The following is a 19,991-nucleotide window of genomic DNA, read 5'->3' as shown; positions in this document are numbered from 1 at the left end:
GTGTAATCATATGCTGCTGTCACATGTTCTCTACCTGTTGCATATGTTAGGAAGCATACACTGCTGCTGTCCATGTGTGAGGCATACTGTTAGGGCCCAAGGATAGTAACTGGTGACAGAAATGAATCCACGGTTTTACCACTGGTGTCCCAGTGGACCACTAAATACTGCACTCCAATTGGATAATCAAATCATTCCCTTTAGTTACTTTGCCCTCCAAGAGTTGAGAATCCAAGGCTTAATTTGCAAGGTCATAGAGGTTAGAAACGCAGATGCTACATGCAACATAAAATAACACAACCATAGTATACAGATAAGTAAAACAAGCAGTAAAAACATGATACACTAAGAATTCCAAGCAGTACTAGCACCTTCTAGGGTGAGCTACAATTCAAATATTTATATGGTATTTACCTGCAAGATATGCTATGATACTGACACAATGACCAATGTGCTTGGAACGACTGCGGGGCTTCAGGATTCTTTGGTTTTACCATATTTATTAACAAAGCTCAGTCTATAGGACAAAAATGCCAGACAAAAAGAAGACTGTGTTGTAAACTTACTACGATATGTCTGGCTCTGTATTTCAAGGGTCTCCGGGTTCAACACTGGACCCCTCAGTGGAATGAAGCACCATCTGCTGAATTTCCTATTGAAAAATATTAATATGTTCCTGTACCAAACATCCTACCACCTAAGCACAAGGGTCACACCACCGCAAAGTCAATGGTGGAATTAGGGTGCCAAGCGCCTTGGTGTCCAGTTCAACAGTAACCAGGGTTCATAGGGGACAACAGGTCTCAGTTTCATTTTTGGTGTCTGCAAATGTAGTAGAGGATCAGACAGCGGGAGTATCAAATTTTAAGTACAAGTAACTTGAAAATAAGTAGCCCTGTATTGATAGGACGAGCTATAGATATCCCGAATGGGGGAATAACCAGCCTCAAAATTAAATTTATGCTGCGCCTCCCATACCTACCCCAAACATTACCCCTGGAATTCCCCAAAACATATTAGGGCAAATTAAGAAACTGATACACTTCGTTTGGGAGATTAATAGAATGATGCCCTCATTGGCAGAAGGATCCTTGGGCTTTCCAGATGAAGCGGGTTATACAAGGGCGGCCCAGTTGCCCTCAGCCCTAGACTCAAACTATAACCAGGGAATAAGCCATGGATAGAAGTAGAACATGAATTTTCCAAGACCCCAGTATCCCATTTGTTCTGACTCTCTCCCAAATCCAGTCTGGCATCATGAGCACTGAGGAGCACAACTCACACTTTTTGGACCTTTGGTGTCAGCTGACAAGGAAAAAGGGTATTTATTCTTACTCATCTCCGCTGACTCTGGTGGTCTATAACTCCAACTTCACCCCTGGCCCAACTGACTCATGCCTTCATAACTGGAATCATGGTGATGCACTTCACTAGGAGACGTCTTTGAAGGGGGCCACTCCATACCTCAAGCAGCATTAAGGGGCAAATTCATTCTGACCAAAGATGAGAAAATAGAAATTATCTCAGATATACTGGGTCAATACCAATGATACGAGTGATAAAGCAGGTAGTGAGGAAACATTTGGAATTCTTTTTTATCAGCACAGTTAGGCTGAAGGGTATAAAATGGCTCTATAGTTATATCAATGAACTCCAAAACATAAATATGAAGAGTACTGGGAAAGGGATTTCGAAACAGAAATTACTGAAGTGGCCAAATCCTCAATCTGCATACAACAAAGGGAAAATGACTTCTGACTAGATAGTACTTCACACCTACTCACCTCAAATCGAAGTTCAGGAGTCCTGCAAAAACACCCAAACATGTTTGTGTGAAATATTTCACACATTAAAGAGAGAACTGGCATCATACTACCATGCCAACCTCTGTTATTGCTTCTAGGATACCTCTGAGAAAATTGTGTATTTCCATTGTCCGCATCCCTATGGAAAGCATGGTGATTTGTGCATTGCTAAGATGTGGAAATTGCCAACAGTCCCTTAATTTTATATGTGGTGGGGCAATGTGAGGGCAATGCTTGCAATGGAAAAGCTTTTGGCTGATGTACATGATAGACTTTCTACAATTGAGAGGGTGTGGCAGCCATTTGTAACACATGTGAAGAGGCATCAAATGCTAGGGGGGCAATTAGACATTTGGTCAGTGACACTGCACCATTCAAGTCTGTGAATGTTTTCTCCACCTGGAGCATGAGAGACTGCTCCCTCATTGTTTTGGGGTGCATTGCACAGGTCTTTGTGCCGTGGTCACGTTCCAGGCACCGGAGGCAAACAAGATGCCATCCATCACCGACCTCTGTCAATTACAGGCACCAAAGGGCTTCAAGCCTGTCTTCCTAGTGGGCATCCATGCCAGACCAGGAGAAAAACTCCCAAAAAAGTCAACAAAACATCGAAAAAAGGTCAGTCAAAAAGTAACTAACCGGGTAGCTTGCTCTGGATCTGCGCTGACTAGCTGGGAAAGAAAAAATGACGTCAGCGCGCTGGACCGGCGCCTATATAGGCACCGCGCACGTCATTTCTGGCATGGACAACGCCACACTGAGCCAATTGACGTAGGTACTGCTCAACAAAGAATTCCGGAGGAAACACAAGCATACGGTGGAAGGATAAAACTCAACCAATCAGAAAAATGAACCAAAATGCTTCTGGGCTAGACAAAGACAAGACCATCGAGTTAGGAGCAAGGAAGTAAGCCAGACAACAAAGTTAGCCAGTGATGGGCAAGGAACTGACTCAAAGTTCACTCTGTGTATATGAAACAATAGGTCTGGATTGGAGAATTTAAAATAGAGAGCAAAGGATGTTACTAACTGATAAAAAGAAAACTGCGCAGGTGTGAGAAATTAGTCGCACAAATTACATCAGAAATGTTGAATCAAGATTTTAAAATGCAGTTCACATTTTAATATATAGCAATATAGTTACATTTTTGTACATCTACACAGATCATATATATACAAATAAAAGGCAATAGAAAAGAGCAGCGGAAACCCAACACATGCTTTTGTTTCATTTCTTTAGGCTTCTTGCGTCATTACATTTGAAGTCCAATTCAAGGAAGTATACAAACTTGAACACAATTACATTGTCGATTTTATTCTCACGACGCCACTTCCGTGTACGGTAAAATATGAAGTGCCCTTTAAAAATGGGAAAGTCTTATAGTAAAAAAAGATAGCTGAAACTTCAACCCTTCTCTGAAGGACACAATTTCATAGTATAAAAGATAACGCATAAAATAGGCGACGGCTGGAACTTTCACCGTACCAATAACCCTTTGTTTTCTTATTTTTAATGCTGTTGTAACCATGTTGAATTTTGATATGTGTCCTAAAAAAGTTAATCTAAACAAGATTGGATTGAATGAGCAATCTTGAGAACCGGCAGCAGAGGAATCCTTAGTAGATAATGACAAAGACAACATAATATCCTTTACGCATCAATATCGTCCGGTGGGCGCTGAAGCATTCTGCGTTGCAACCCATGTTTCCTATGCGAGATGCCTTTAATGCTTTTTATTTCTTCGGACTCAGCTTCGGTAATTTTTCTTATTAGAAAAAGCTTGTCTCTGCCCTCCTGTAACAAAAAGAGAAGTATTAATGGTACCTAGTGATGGAGATAGGGAGCTGCAGTTAAATTAAACGCGACTGGAATGAATCCTTTTATGGTAAAGACTAAAACAAGAATAAGCAACAAGATCACAAGGCATTAATGAGAGATGATTATTTTGTATATAGTGCGGCTCTTTTTGCATGAACGTTTTAGTAACGTGGACTCGTTTTGTGAAAGATTCTGAGACTAATCACTTTTTCGCAAATAGAAAAAAAATCTAATAAATTATTTACTTTCACTTAGTTCAAAAATGAGTAAGAAGGGAATTCTTTAGCGAGCATAACGCAGGACAGAATTTCTATAGATTATATAAAAATATTAAGTAGGGGTAGTTTACATTTTTGTCTGCAGTATGCAAATCACAGTTAACTAAATATGTATGTGTACTGACTTTAGGTAAGGGAAAGAACGCATTGCGTATAACATTCGAAAGGAAACCTTACCATCGCCAATTGTTCCCGGAGTTGAATAACAACTCGTTTATGAGCTCCAGCCAAGGCAACAAAATAAAACATAATAAGACTACAAAAAAAAGAAACAAGAGACGTTAGGTTTTTATACCCAATGGAAATGTTCCTTTTGCAGTATTAGAAAATACATATGCAGAAATATAATACAGTCGTACTATGACATAAGTGAATGACATTCTCATATTATCAAGACAGGTATCAAGAAAACATAGCTTGAAAAGTTGGGTTTCCGGTTGTGGGGGCTACCATGAAGACTGGCCATTCAATCACGGAGCTATTGCAAATCAGTTCAGGGAATGATTGCAGAATAAGACAGCAGCTGCTGCACTTTTACTCCATAAATTACCAACAATTGCTAAAAGGGGCAGTGTTGTAGGACTGTGTGATAGACATGGAAGCATGCATTGACAGTCTCAAACATCTGAAGCCAAAGGAGTGGATTATACCGCTCTGCACATAGTCCTTAACCCATTCAAATACAAATATGGAAATGTGGCTTCAAGTACCTCTACAATCTGTGGATATAAAGGAGGGTTTTAAAACCGATACACGTGTTCACTGACCGGGGCTACACGGCCACTTCACCTCAGCAGTGATGAGACCACAGTGCAGGTTAAGTGAACAAGCAAGCTGCTTCTGGGCCTTCTCTCTTAGAAAACATTCCAATAGAAATCAGCTGAAAGCGTACAGGAAAGACCACTATGTGGACTGTCAGTAGCGGTCTGTGCTACCACCTTCTCCTCACTGCTCCCCATCACTACACTACTCACCAATCGCCTACTAAACACGTGCGCTACCCAACCCTCCCACTCCCTCTAGGCAGGGATTGATTAAGCCCGGGACTTCATCAAAGTGAACCCACTAATTGCACTCAGTAAATCTAGATTTGTTAGTTAATTAAAACCATTTAAATAAAATGATCAAATAAGAACAGTCATGGTAATAAATAGGTTTTAAAATCTCTTATAGTACAGAAAAATCGGTCCATATAGAACACAAATATAATTTGTGCATATAGTGCTTAAAGTTTGAAAAAAACCTATAATCGAATATGTAGTAAATGTCTTGGGAGAGGCAAGATTTGCGTTAGCATTGCTAGCTCCTAGTGTGACGCAGAGTTGGGCTCAAGGCGGTTGGCGAACTGCTTGGTCAACGCTTCAAGAACTTTTTCCATACATTTTGTGAATCCGCCTATTAAACTGCCATCTGTCCCTTGAAAGCAGTGTAATATAACAATTGAACAGGTCCTTATGTGCGGTTCCTGGACGGGCTGCCCAAGAAAATGATTTGTCTCACAAACAAAAGCGAGACACACACAAAGAACATATGCAAGTGATTCCTTAAAATATGGACCAGAGACATTTGCTCCATCGTGTTGCCATTTCTGGAGAATTTCACCTATATCTAAAAGATCAAGACGTAGTCTTAAAAATCGAGAGTTTAGGTTTTCAGGATACAACAGCATTAGATACCTTTGGGGTGCTAATTTAGAATAGATTATGACTGTAAATGGATAATTGTGCTTTGTTAGCAAAATTTGCAGATGAACAGCTCGGGATTTTGCTTTGGCTGACTTTTTAGGAAGCAATTTAAAATGTTCTTAACTGATATTATGGTTCCATGGTGTAGTTATCTATGGGTCGCAGAGTGTTGTCTGAAAGGCCAAGACCCAATTATTAGATTTGGCGCACGAGATTTAGTGGCTGAAGTGATATCGGAAAGTGTAATTTCTACTTGATTAATTCAAACTAGCGCTTTCATAAGGCAGTATTTTGAACCAATGATTGCTCCGTAAGTCCAAACTCCAAATGAAGTTGGGCTTCCCGCGCAGAATTCGGTAACAGATCTGTCAGCTTTGCCTGCACCTGTTTGAGCCACTGACTGAATTTGCCAGGCATGGCGCCAAGCCCTTATGAAATCAAAGGTAGGCCCTTGGCATTTAGGACTCTGAAGGGTGGTGTTAGAGAAGGGCCTGTAAGATGATTCATAGTTTTTTTTTTTAGAGCAAATCGAATGCGGCTGCATTGATGACGATGGAATCCAAATGTTGTTTATGATGGTCGAAAGCTTGAAATTCCACCCCAGGAACTGTTATGAATTTGTGCTCGCACTAGTAAGTGGACCCGTCTTCCACATTTTTATAGGTTTGTTTTGATTTCTTGAGAAAATGAATTTTTTCTCTTCATTAATTTCTAAATTATTATTTCTACAGTAGCGTTAAAGGTTTGGCAATGAATGTTGGAGACCTACGACAGAGTGATCCAATAAAAGGGTATCGCCAGCAAATTGTGAAGCACGCCATGGTGGTTTATTTAGTTTCAATGGGCATTCCCTTTGGTTTGTAATGGACTCCTACATGTCGGCAACAACCAGATTAAACAAAATGGGGCCAACACGTATCCCTGTTTCAGACCTTTATTAATGAAGTCTTCCTTAGACAGGTTTATGTCTGTCCTTAGATATACATGGGATTCAATTGATAGAGTAAAGGGATGTTATTGCATTCAATGAGTTGGTTGCAATCCCTTGTTTGCCTAATTTAGGCCACAGTGTGCTTCTGTCAATGCTGTCAAATGTTTTCTTGAAATAAATGAAGCATGCAAAGAGGGGTCTTTTATTAATTGTAGAATTGCAAAGAAGCTGGACAAGGGATACAACATTCTTGTTAGTGCTGCTATTTCTCCCGAATCCAGTTTTAAAACGAGGTGTAAAATTACCTTTCCACGCCTGCTCTCTCACAACCTCAAGCATCAGGGAGGTGAAAAATGTTGTCTCAACATCCAGGACTATTAGCTTTAAATTTGAAGGATCATCCGATTTGTGTTTTTTTGTGTGTGAGATAGATTTAGGATCCCAACTAGGATGATGGTATTAAACAGAAAAATAACAGTTTTCAAAGACAATAAAAGGCTTGACTAGAAGGCAGAATTTCTTTTAAAAATAATTGCTGGAATACCGCTTAGTCCTGGGCACCACCATTCCGACTTTTCAAGATGATCTTTTGTATAATCTCCTTCCTTTCCCGATGTGGGGATTTTATCACCAACATGGCTAGTGAATTTGTTGCACGTTGTTTCTTGTTAGTGTTCATGATTTTTTAGGAGGGGGGGGGGGAGAACAGATTCGGCAGCAATGTCCCTTTTTTAGTCTCCTTTGATGTATACAGGGCGGTTACATATTTCATCCACACCACAACATTTAATTTGTTTACGAGGGGTCTGTCAGTTGGCGATGACAGTTTATTGATCTATTGCCAAAATGTGCTCAAGTTATTGGAAAAGCAATCTCTATGTAGGAAGACCCATAGCCTTTCATTTTCAATTCTTTAGGCCTCCCATATCAGTTTGTTGTAGAGCTTTCGCTCCTTGACCATCTACTCTTTTTTTTATTTCTGCCACATTATGGTTTGCACAACTTTCTGTTCAAGCTATGAAGTTTTGGTTTTTCTTTTTGGAAGTGGAGTATAAAACAGGATTTTGGACGGATGTCTTTGGTTAATTTGTTGATTTTCTGCAAGGAATTCTCCTTTGGCAATTGGCTATCCTTACACAGCTGTCTCATTGCTTCCTCCAATACAATACAGGTTAGTTACAGGCAGTTATCAAGGGTAATGCTTGTTCAAAAGTTAGGCAAAGTCATGCTAATCCATTCCAACAGTTGTTCTACTGTTAATGAACTAAATTAGGCAAAGTCATGCTAATCCATTCCAACAGTTGTTCTACTGTTAATGACCATTTGACTCGCTTTACCTTGGGGGACACAATGTCTTCCCCGATGGTACTGGACCTTCGTAAATTATAGCTGTTGATGACAAACAGCCTTCTGTGGAAAGTGGTCACTTTGCAAGCGAGGTTTGATTTTGAATTTTTAGTTGGTTTATGAGATGGAAATAAATGATCGTGCAATTCAGCATAGCATTGTGTCTTTGGGCCACATGCATGAAGGCTGGTAGTTGGTCAGATTTACTGTATCCATTTAGGCCCATAGAAAGGAAGACTTTTATTTGCTGTTTGCCAAGAGGATCCAGTCTCTGTGGTTGGCGAAGAGAGGGCAGGACATGCCAATTTACGGCATGCTCTCTGGTTGTTTAGGCAAACGGAGTTGAGCGTTACAAATTGAGATTGATATCTATATTATGAGTCCTGTATCAGGATTTACTGTGGATAGATCCATTATATATTTCTCAAAATTATCTCCCATTATGCGGAGGAATTTAAGACTTGGTTTTAGATATACATTTAATATTATTAATATTTAAGGTTAATTTGACTGCCAAGTTCTATCATTTTTAGATATTCTGTTTGAATTTTAAGAGTGTTTTTTGCAAAAGTTACCAAGTCCCTGTGGGCCAGCTCTTTTCTGATGTTTTTAGTTTGGGATTATTATAAACTTTGTAGCCTGGCAGATGCGGTGCTTCCATTTTCTTTGAAGGCATACAATGCTAAATGTCTCCAGGTTCTTGATTACATCATAGTTGATGACGGGTTCGTTCTATTCTGATATATTCCACAAACAAAGTAGCTTCTCTTTGATGGTTATGGGACCCTATTTTCTTTTTCATCAGATTGTAGATAGGCAAATTGGTTTGCAAACGTGTTTCTTTAATGAGACAGATTATTCTTGGATAAGGTCTCAGGTAACCAGCCCTGAAGCAGGTGCTTGGCCTTTATTAGTCTACAAACCCTGTTCCCCTGATTACTAATGTTAATTGTAATTGCATTAGCCTTATGGCTGCAGAAACATTTTCTGTTAACTTTTCCGAGGTATTATTTATGAAAAATTCACTGTACTGGATGTTAAGTCCTCATAAATTAGTTGAGGTGGTCTTGGGCGCTAGGGTTTATGAATGCACTGGGCTTTGCCAAATTTCCATTAAGTTCTGAGAGCAATGTTATGTTGTTGGGCAACGTCTTAATTCTGTTTGATAGCTTTTGGGTTAAATAATTGTATTACACAAATATAAACATTTTGTTTCTGGGATATCATTGATTCAAGTGCAATTTTAGTCCTTAATGTGGTCAGAAAAAACGGAATTATATGAGAGTGCTTTTAATAACTTGAGTCTGTTGCTACACTTTAGATAATTTTGCAGCCTCCCGGAGGTATACAGTGCCTTTCGTAATATGGTTGAGTTTTTATGTATATGATCATTTTCCATGAATTGCTACAAATTTGTATGAATTGGTAGAGCTTGGGTTGGTGGTTTATTAATTACTCCATGGCCACCTATTCCTTAAACCACCTGTACAAGTCATCAGCGCACAGCAGTCTTCCTTCTGCTCTTCTGTCTCCGCCATGGTCCCATGCACCAACTTCCTAAACATATCTCCGCCCACAAAAGCCACCAGGCAAAGCATCAGATATAAGAAAAGCAGTGCACTACTCAACTTACATTGAGAACCTGGTCACAGACATTGAGCTCAACTGACCCCTACAGCTTAAAACGTTGCTAAGTCCTGACATATAAATCACTCTTCAGTGGCAAGTACCATGCAGTTACAATGTAAAAGCACACAACTGTCCTCACACGAGCATTGGTGGAGTCACAATCATTTACAAAGGATGAGGCAAGCACACTCCGCTCACACCTTTCTCAAATACCCAAACCTCTTCCTCAGTATTAAAAGATATCAAACCTTAAATACAAAAACAAGAGATGCTACCATTCATCACTCACCAGAAACTATCAAACCTGCCCCACACTTCTCTCTCTCTCACACACACACACACAAACACACTATGTTCATGGGCCTTCACCAGATGCTCATCTCTTCTGGCAGGTGACTTCAGCCTCTAGGTTGCCCAATCCAATAGCCAACTTGTTGAATTCCAAACCTTCTCACAACCTTTACCTACATTGTTCACCCCCCACTCACTCCAAGGCCAGCCACAGACCAAGTCATCTCCAAAGGTATCTCAATCAACAATATTGACTTGCCCCCTTCTCCTGCACTGAACCTCTCTTTCAGCCTCTGCACCATTATGACAACTCAAACCAAAGAAAAATGAGCCAATCAAATCTAAACCGGAAGACATTCTGTTGTCAGACTCTTTCAGATCAAGCTTCTGATATACAACACTAGAAATCACCAAGCACAGCTCTGCCATCACCTTGAGTCTGCTTGATGAAAAAATACTGACAAGTGCGAACATATTTAGAAAAAATAGAACATGCCACAACCAGAATAAATCTCTCACTCCTCAAGACCACACAGTGCTTCCTCAACCCATGTTTCTGTGAGTCCACCACGCCTCCAATTCCGGACCATTGGAATTCCTTAAGCTCCACGTACAGAGTCCTCAGAATTCAAAAGGAAAATCATACATTAGGCCACACCCAATTTCACCATGTCTTCCTAGTTCCTCTTTGTTCAAACCTGCGCACCTTTTTTTTGCTTCATTCTGGTGATAAAAATCTAGCCTGAAGCCCACCTCCGATTGCTCAGGCTTAAACAAGCCCTATGGACACCATCCTAAAACACCTCAGTAAAGACCACACAGGCATTTTCACCATCCCAATGTACACATAATAAACCTCCTCATGCATAGTTCCCTGTAGAATAATTTAGAAAATCACTTATCGTTGTTTGCCCATCAAAAAGCTTCTTGGGGCACTGTGACACTAGGAACACACCGCCCCATCACCGGTATACCATGGACCTGAAATATACTAGAGAAAGCTGCTACTGCCCAACTTTAAAACATTAACAAAACCGACCATATACTCTACCAATGTCAATTCAGTGCCCAACACTAGCATAGTAGCTAAAATATTGTGGTTCCAATTACTGAAGTCATTCTGGTCACATAAGACTACACCTTCCTATCCAAGCACAACCACTTAACCTCTCACCTTCCTTCAATACCACTCTCATTCTCATCTTAATTGAAGGAAAGCCCCTTTACCAGAGAGCCTACAGCCATCACTCGTGGCATTCCACAAGGATTGGCTCTAGCTCTCGTTCTGCTCAATATTAATAAGCTTGACACCTTGTATACTCTCATGAATCTGGCCCATATCTTCCATCCACAGACGCAGATATATATTTCAAAGCCTCCATCTCCCTGGATAACTTCACCTAAACTGACCTTTGCTTATCTTTAATTAAGAGGTTATTAATGACTAGCGCAAACCTAAACAATTGCAAGACTGAAGTCCTCTTTAAATGTCCCTGGAAAAATAGCGATAAGCGTGTGATATCGGACTACAAAGAAATGCTAAATTGTGAGCACACACCACAGTATAACGACAATTTAGTGGGTTTTGCATTGACTTTGTGTTTCGCTTAACATGACAAATCAGTCCCATGGGTCTTATGTTCTTGACAACCATGCCTGTTAATTTTCCAGAAGGACATGCCACAAATAGACCATTGAAAACATTGTAATCTAATTTAGATATTCATGCAATTAGTTTATACTAGATTCAACCGATGATATATGATTTGTACCTCTTACTTCATTTAGGACCTAACTAATTACAGCATGCTAGGCTATTCATAGGTCTTTAACTTTAAAAACTAGGTCCCCTATCCAATCAACCTCTGGGCAGCATATCCTTATGATTATCCAACTTGTATAATATCAAAATGGAGTTTTCACTTATTTATTTGCATTTTTATATTGCTCATACAGCATCTGAGCTTGTAAGAATGCTTTACAATAAAAGGAAACAATAGGAGGGAAATATAGCAAACTATTTCTAGTAACAGGAGAATACTACTACAAGTAACATGAGAAACTACTTATAGTAACAAGAAAATAAGGTGTGGAGGCTGCTAAGTCCATTATTGATGGCAGGGAGTCTTGATCGGTGGAAAGTCTGGGATAATATCTAATGGGGGGCCATAACGAGTTCCAGAGGATATAAAGGGTCTATAGCAGTCATAACTAGAGGTTTACAGTAACAGTTTCACTCTGCTAACTTTGATTACTTGGACTGCAAGTTTATCCCTCTGTGGGGAAAGGATCCATCAGGCCAGATACTTAGTTAAGTAGGTATCTGTGAAATAGGGCTACATCGTGAGTAAAGCGGCTTATTTCACCTTTGAAGTCGTTTGTGGCTACTGAAACAGGCCTCAGACAGTAGTTTAAAAGTATCGACCTGTGATTAATAGATTATTACAATATGGGGCTGCACTGATCACAAAAATACCTACTGCACAAAGCCATCGCTAGGAATAGGGAGGGGCATCTTTACAAGGACGAGAGAAGACAGTATTATTTTAAAATTCTTCCTTTTTAATGAGGATTGAACAACCACGTTCCACGGAGGCGGCATGCTTTATAAATAAAAACACATCTACAAATCCACTCATTTCTAAATGTACAAATCTAAGAGCAAGATAATTAAAAAAAGGATCTCAGTGTACATGCTGTGTGTGTATGGAACATTTCCTCATACTAAATTGCCAGCAGAATCTGAATATGATATTTCAGAGGCAGCATTACCAATAGTACTTTAGGATGGTCGGCATGTATTTTATAAGTGATTAACAATAGAATGTGATATTATTGTATTACAATTGCATTTATATAACTCGAAGCATCCCTGAGGAGGCATCGACGAGGTTAGAATTGTGGAAACTGTAGTTATTCTCTATGGCTTTATTAATCAAAGAGCTTTTCCTAAATCTGTTCTTCATTACCTGAAAACACAGGCCTCTTGAACCAATAACTTAGTTTTGCAAACATTTACCAGTGTGTAAAATAACCCTCTACGTACCAAATGAGGACAAAGAAAGGCACAGCAAAAGCCTCCGAAGCTATCCCATAAAGGAATTTCTGCGCGCCGGTAGGAAGGGTGCTCACTGTAAACGGAATAATTTCCCACGACGTGCTGAAATTCACAAACGGTCCACATGCTCTCGAGGCAGGAACTCTGAAAAATAAAAGCAGTATTACTGGCACCCGTGGCATTTTCCGCATAATTATGAACTTGCCACTTTTGACACACAATTCATCACACCTGTTGCATTATTTGTCAATTTAAGAAAAAAAAAAATCTGTTTCTAGCTCACACATCAAAATGTACTAAAAACGTTGTGACGTGATCCCTGGCAGTGGAAGACCCTCAGCCAACATTGACTGAAACTCTTGCAGTTGTTTTGTTGCTGTATTTCGATGTTAAACTGGTACCAATGAGTAATATCTGTGCCCAGGCAGTGTTCCCAAGAAAAACAAATATGTGAAGTAATACGATCACGAAATTTGATGCATTACACCGCATAATTGGTGTTTTCTTAGTGCATAATTGTGCCAATCCTGCTGCAGAAATCCAATGGTCATGGCAATACTACAGGCCTGATTTAGAGCGCGACTGTTGGAAATGCTGCCAAGAAGATACACTGCACTTCCGCCATGTTGGTGGTACATAACCTGTTCTATACCGCCATTTGCTGCACTGCGGCCAAGATGTGTAAATTATGAAAGCAGAATTTTTTGCCAATAGGGGCACATTCCACCGACCATATTTCCACCAGCTCCTCCTACAAAGAATTACACTGCCTACCTTTCCATAGCCTATATCACGTGGCCTTTTCCCCATCATCTTATTACAGTCATCAAGCACCCCAAGCCTCTGCTGCATTAGAAATGGCTTCTATGAAGCACAATTTGCAGCTCTGTCTACACTAAGCCCTACATGCAAAGAGAAACGCAGAGTGGGCATGACCCGTCCACCCAAGCAGTAATAATTTGGTGGACTATAAACATTTCGGCATTGAAAACATATGCAAGTTACTTTTCATGCTTAGGAATTTGGAACGGAAGTCCAGCTCCCTAGAAAAGCTCTTGGTAGCTCCATTAACACGGACAGTAGTAGCGAAAAAGCAATGTTTGCCAGGTGGATTTTGCGCCAATTTAAGAAAGTTCACTTTCCATTCCAGGCAAAATAAGTTGCAACACAAAGTCAAAGCAATTCCCATCTGCAATCGCCTGTAAGGCAGGCAACTGCATATTTTTGATTGTAATATACACACGTTCCCTATTAATAAAAAAAAAAACAGTTCTGAAAGTAGGAAAATTTCAAATTCAGACATCTCTGTGCGCAAGGATGGCATTTTCTGCTCTTCATGTACCAACGTTTATACCAACCTCCTGACTAAGAAATACATGAGTGGAAAGGAAGAATTTGGGTTGTTAAAGATTGCACACTGAGCCAGAGGCAGAATTCAGATCATATTTGGTGCACCCATCTACTATGTACTAGTCAAGGGTGCGCATGGTGCATCCATTTAACAAAGTGAGGCAGCTGATTGTTATCTTTTTATGGGAACCTGTAGGATATACTTCTGCTCTACAACATGTGTGGGACGTGTGCTTGTCATAAGATGGTCAGATCAGCGGGGGACATTGTTGAACCGCCAAGGAGCCCACTCACCAGCCAAGGAGCCCACTCACCAGCACAGAGACCGCTGCAGGGCGCTGGGCCGCTGACGCCGTTGTTTCCTCCCGCCGCCGGCGCTGACTTCCATCCCGGCTGCCGAGGGGAGGAACTACGGTTCCCAGCGTCCCTTGCGGGGGCAGACGTCCACTTCCTGTCCCGTGCGCCCGGAGGCGCATAAAATCGCGGAGCTCCCTCGAAGGAGCGGGGGACATTGTTGAACCGCCAAGGAGCCCACTCACCAGCCAAGGAGCCCACTCACCAGCACAGAGACCGCTGCAGGGCGCTGGGCCGCTGACGCCGTTGTTTCCTCCCGCCGCCGGCGCTGACTTCCATCCCGGCTGCCGAGGGGAGGAACTACGGTTCCCAGCGTCCCTTGCGGGGGCAGACGTCCACTTCCTGTCCCGTGCGCCCGGAGGCGCATAAAATCGCGGAGCTTCCTCCGCGTCGCGGACGCGCGCGGACGGCGCCGGGCGGAGCCCGGGCAGAGGGCGGGCCGTCCGTGGCCGTCAGGGGCTGCCAGAGGCTGGGCTGGGCCACCCATCTTTCATCCACGGCCCTGAGAGGTATTGGACTACCGGTAGAGGGAGCTGACACCAACATGTCTACTCGGTCGGGGAAAAGCATCAGGGGAGGGGGGGAGGGAGTTGCTGGAAGTGTAGTGATAGGAACAATGGACACATTTATAACCAGAGTAGCCGCTGTCATAGAAAAAGAGATAGCAATGACGGAACGCCGCCTATCTCAGGACTTTCTACCGGCTAGACGCTCTTCACTTGGTCCTATGGCACACTCTTTGTCCCCTACCACTGTCCCGGACCCTTCCCCCTCTGCTCCCTGTCACGTTTGAACAACCACGGATGTCCGCTATACATGCAAGCATCGACAGGCTGGAGAGCCTAGTAGCTCAATCACCATCTCCCGTCATCAGCCCCGTGGTCCAGGATCTCCGTTCTCCAGATCTCCCCTGCCCTGAAATCGGCAAGGCTTTGCACCCAACACAGCAAGATTCTCTTTTGGCCCTCCCTCTGTCTTGTAAGGCCCATGACTCCCACAATCAGAAAAAAAGGAAGTGGGCTGTTACCATGCGGAAAGGCAGCCATACCTCTTTGTACAAGCGTCCCAGGAACCAACTGGTAAGGGGTATGGGCAGGAAACCAGGCAAAGGCTCACTTGTAACGGACCCTGTTGGGATGGGTGGAAATCTCCCTCTAGGTACAGTACTAGAGGTCTCTAAGGTAATCTCCAACCCTCTAGATATTTCACCAGCTTCTCAGGTTTCTGTCTCCCTCAAACAAATCGAGGACCTGATCAAAGCTTTATTAGTCCCGCTCATCGACCAGGTCAAGGGTCTGGGGGCCAGACTGGATACATTTGAGCAGTCTACCCTTGACAACTTTTACTCACTCAAAACGCTCATCAAACTTCAGTCTAAAATCACCGATGACAACATGGGGGGGACTAGGGGAAATGGGGCACCTGTAGATTCAGTGCAGGCCCCACCGTTGGTAACGTCTGTAATTGCTGTTGTAGCACCTAAGGACCTGACTGCCACTACTGAGGTCCTTACTACGACCCAACCGGGGCCTATTATACATACTGCCCAGGTTCATGCAAGATCCCCTAAGACCTCTAAAGCTTTGAGCAAAAAACAAGATAATGTTAAGCTGCCAGCAGGTGGGGCTTTGGCTAAGCCTAGACAACCGATTCAGGGAAGTGACCAGGGCAAGAGAGCAGGGCCAGCTCCCCTAGTAAAACATAGTACGAGTCATATAGGAGCAGGTCCACTAGCAGTCATCACCCCGAAAAATACTTACAAGAGCACCCCTGTAAATCTCCCTCCGGAGTGCCACCCATACGTCGCTGTTCTAGTAAATGTTCCTCCCCTGAAAGATGCCCAGTTTGAGACCCACCAGACCCTAAAAAATAAAACTCTGCATTGGTTAAAAAATAACAAACCATTACCTAGGGGTATGGAGGGAGCAATCCTGGGAGTCCACAGGGTAGGCTGGATAGTACAGAGTAGGAAGCGACTGGAAGGAGACTGCGTGGTAGTTAACTTCCAAGATAAGAGAGTAGCACAAACAATTTCCAACCCGAATCAGCATGTGGGTGGCCTCGGCATTAGCGTGGTGGACCTGTCCTACTTCTACCCCCGCCCCTCTATGAATCACGTTAGTCCTGTAATTGAGGAAACAAGCTACAGCACTAGCGACCGTCCATGGCACTCGGTGGGACCCCAGTTCTACCCCCAGGCAGCATGGCCAGGATCGATCTGGGGCTCAACAGGGTATTGACTTGAAGATCCCCGTGGGATGGTCCCTGGAGTCTCCAAAGGGAGAGGGGCTACTAATACTACTGAAAAGCTGACTAACTTGCCCCCCCACCCGCCACACCCACAGTAAATACTGCATGGAGGGACTCTGAGGGTGGGCAGTTTTCCAACAGTGTGGGCGATGGCCCATTTGTCCCGCTTGGGGGCGTTGTCGAATGCGAAGTTGAGTCCAGTCGCACCCCAGCTGTAACGGACCCAGCCTTTAGGGTTTTCAGCTGGAATGTGGCTGGATTAGCCAGAAAGCTTGCCCTGCCTGATTGGAATGCTCTCGTGGAGGAGCATTCGATCTGCATCTTCCAGGAGACGTGGAGTGGAGAGCCCATCCACAAGGCTGATTACTCCTCCTACTCCATTCCAGCTGTCTACCCAGAAGCAGGGAGGGGACGCCCCTCTGGAGGTCTTCTCATCTGGGTGGCTGCTTCACTAAACTGTAGGGTAGAGGTCCACCAGACCAACAGCCCGACCTCCTTAATATCATACTGAAAGATGTCCGGGGTCGTCCCATTCTGAATATTTTTAACATCTATGCACGGGGCACAAAGGGAGGTAGACAGTCGCCGACAATTGCCCACCTGGAGGGTTTGTTAAGGACAACTCCCTATAAGTCATGTACCTTAGTTGCAGGCGATCTAAATTGTACGTTCGAGCCATTGGGCTCGGACGACACTTTGGATCTGGAGGAGGAGGAGGATCAGAGAAGAGGGATCCCAGCTTTAGAATTAACCCCGATCAAGAGGTGGACCGAAGTGGCGCTTCAGATCAACACCCTTAGTGTGGAGTTTGATCTGAGGGCACTCAATGGGAGGTCACGATCAGATAGGGCGGGTGCCCACACTCACAACAGGCCCAATCACACGTCGAGAATTGATTACATCTTGCTCGACATGTGCTTATGGACCTCGGCGAAGGACATGGTAATCATTCCGTCCGTAGAGAGCGACCACAACTTGCTCTCGCTGACCCTGACTCCCTGGTGGTCAGTTAATAGAGGGGGTCCCTTGCCTATTGTCACCGCCATCTCTGGGGACTCAACTGTTTCACATTGCGGCAGGCGGTTGAAGTGGCCAAAGCTTAAGCTCTCTTTCGAGAAGGTCGAGGCAATAACGCTACTCCTGGCTGCAGCCCAATGTGATTTGGATAACCCAGAGGGAGGCCCGGTGGGGGTGTCAGGGAAATTTTGCGTCCTGACGAAGGCCATAAGCAATTTGTTTATTCTACCAACGAGACATAAGGGGGCTAAAACAAGGCCTTTGAGAAGACAGGGATGGTATACCCACAACTGTAGGGTAAGGAAGAAAATGTTGGTGAGTGCAGTCAAGTCAAAATCCCAAACCAGGATTAGGGAGGCACGGAAGCTCTACCCCCATAGTCTTCAAATAGCAAAAAAAGAATGGGAGGATAAGTTTTGGGTGGACCTACTAGCCGCCAGCAAAGTAAAAGATGCCAGGGGCTTCTGGAACCTGGTGGGTTCTAGGAGTCGACCCGATGACACACTGAGGACTTGTACCATCCCGTCCCAGACATGGTCCAATCATTTTGGGGCTTTATACTCCCCGGTAGATGGGCTCCTTAATGAACCTTTTGTACCCTCCTCCCTAGGTTGGAATGGAATTACTGATCCTTTCACCGTTCGGGAGGTAGTAAATGTAATAAAGTCCGTGGTACCATTGAAAGCAGCCGGCCCAGATGGGCTTCCGGGGGACCTACTTAGAGCATACCCGACCGAATGGGCCACCCTGATCTCCACCCTTCTGAATGCAGTCATGGAAGGCGGACCTGTCCCAGAATCTTGGAAGGGGGCGGAGGTGGTCCCCATATTCAAAAAGGGATGTCGGGAGAACCCAGGGAACTACAGGCCAATAAGTCTGATCGACTCAACACAAAAAGTGGCGGGGAAGGCAATTTTAGGGAGGATCCTCCACTGGGTGGACGAAAACTATATCCTATCCGACTTCCAGGCAGGATTCCGCTCAGGTACGGGCACTATAGAACAAGTCTTTAGACTTATGCTCCTGCACTGGAAGGTGGTGGAACTGGGTAAGGGCAGCCTCTATTTGGCCTTCATCGACCTAAAGACAGCATTCGACCTTGTACCAAGGGAGGAACTTTGGAGGGTTCTCCAGGGCCTTGGGATCCCTCCCTACATCCTGTCGCTCCTGATAAAACTTCACACTGACAACTTTGCCCAGGTGCGGTGGGGCCAGAGTGGGGAAACGACCGAAAGGATCCCGGTGTGCAGGGGCGTCCGCCAGGGTTGTGTGCTGGCTCCCACCCTATTTTCCCTGTACGTAAATGGTGTGGTAGAGCATCTGCTTCAAGAACCTGCGGATGCACCTTCCCTGGGGGCGTACGGATCCCCACACTACTGTTTGCGGATGATACCCTCCTCATCGCCAAGACTCCACAGGGTCTCCAGAAGCTTTTGACCCGATTCCAGGACTTCTGTTTGGCAAGGGAATTGGTGATCAATGTGGACAAAACGAAATATCTGATCATGCATCCACCACGGAAACTAGGACGCCCTCCAGCTTTGAACTCTATCCCGCTTGAGAAAGTTTCCGAATTTGATTACCTGGGAATACGCCTGTGTGACACTATGAGCTGGACGTCACACATCACAAAGATGGTCCTCAGCCACAAAAGGGTAGGGGGTGCGTTGCTAAAGGAGTATCATGCCTCATCCAAAGAGTCTGTGGCACCTGCAATAGAGATTTATAAAGCTAAAGGAGTCACCTCCGCACTTTATGGGGCGGAGTTATGGGGCTTTTCTAATCTGGAGTCCCTATCCAAGTCAGAGAGCTAATTTCTGAAAGACTTACTTGCTCTCCCCTGGAGTACTCCCACAGTCCCGGTTTGCTTAGACGTGGGCTGTAAGACAATCAAGGACCAGGCTCGTCTCCGGCCGTTGCTATTATGGACTCGTTTGTGGAGGGTGCCAGAGCTAAAATCTTATGCTGACGGGCTGTCTGAGGTGATGGAAATGGGTGGCTGGCATAAGATCAAGTGGCTGAGGGAGAAAATAAAACCTTTTGGGGGAGCTGGGCTTGGAAGACTGTTGGACCACAAAATCTGCCCCACCCAAGGTTATTCTGAAAAAACTGTATTGGAACTGGGTCTCCTCCCAACTTATTGGTAACCCACGTCACTGCAATTCGACCGCAGCATT

At 43.8% G+C, this 19,991-nt stretch overlaps 1 protein-coding gene across 2 annotated transcripts in view; it reads right to left on the bottom strand.

Moving 5' to 3' along the window:
* Nucleotides 1-2,905: 2,905 nt before the first annotated feature.
* The window catches only part of TMC7 (transmembrane channel like 7), a 430,401-nt gene continuing 413,315 nt past the window's right edge, over nucleotides 2,906-19,991 (bottom strand). For both annotated transcript variants that reach the window (XM_078665244.1, XM_078665243.1), the window contains exons 14-16: nucleotides 12,832-12,987; nucleotides 4,080-4,158; nucleotides 2,906-3,600 (exon numbers count right to left, since the gene is read on the bottom strand). In XM_078665244.1, coding sequence (XP_078521370.1) covers nucleotides 3,457-3,600; nucleotides 4,080-4,158; nucleotides 12,832-12,987 — 379 coding nt within the window. In that variant the 3' untranslated portion in view covers nucleotides 2,906-3,456. The remainder of the gene's footprint in view (nucleotides 3,601-4,079; nucleotides 4,159-12,831; nucleotides 12,988-19,991) is intronic.

Source organism: Lissotriton helveticus, chromosome 10 (assembly GCF_964261635.1).
Source record: "Lissotriton helveticus chromosome 10, aLisHel1.1, whole genome shotgun sequence".
NCBI lineage: Eukaryota > Metazoa > Chordata > Amphibia > Caudata > Salamandridae > Lissotriton > Lissotriton helveticus.
Note: the sequence above shows the minus strand (reverse complement) of the source record. Positions and strands in the feature narration are given on the sequence as shown.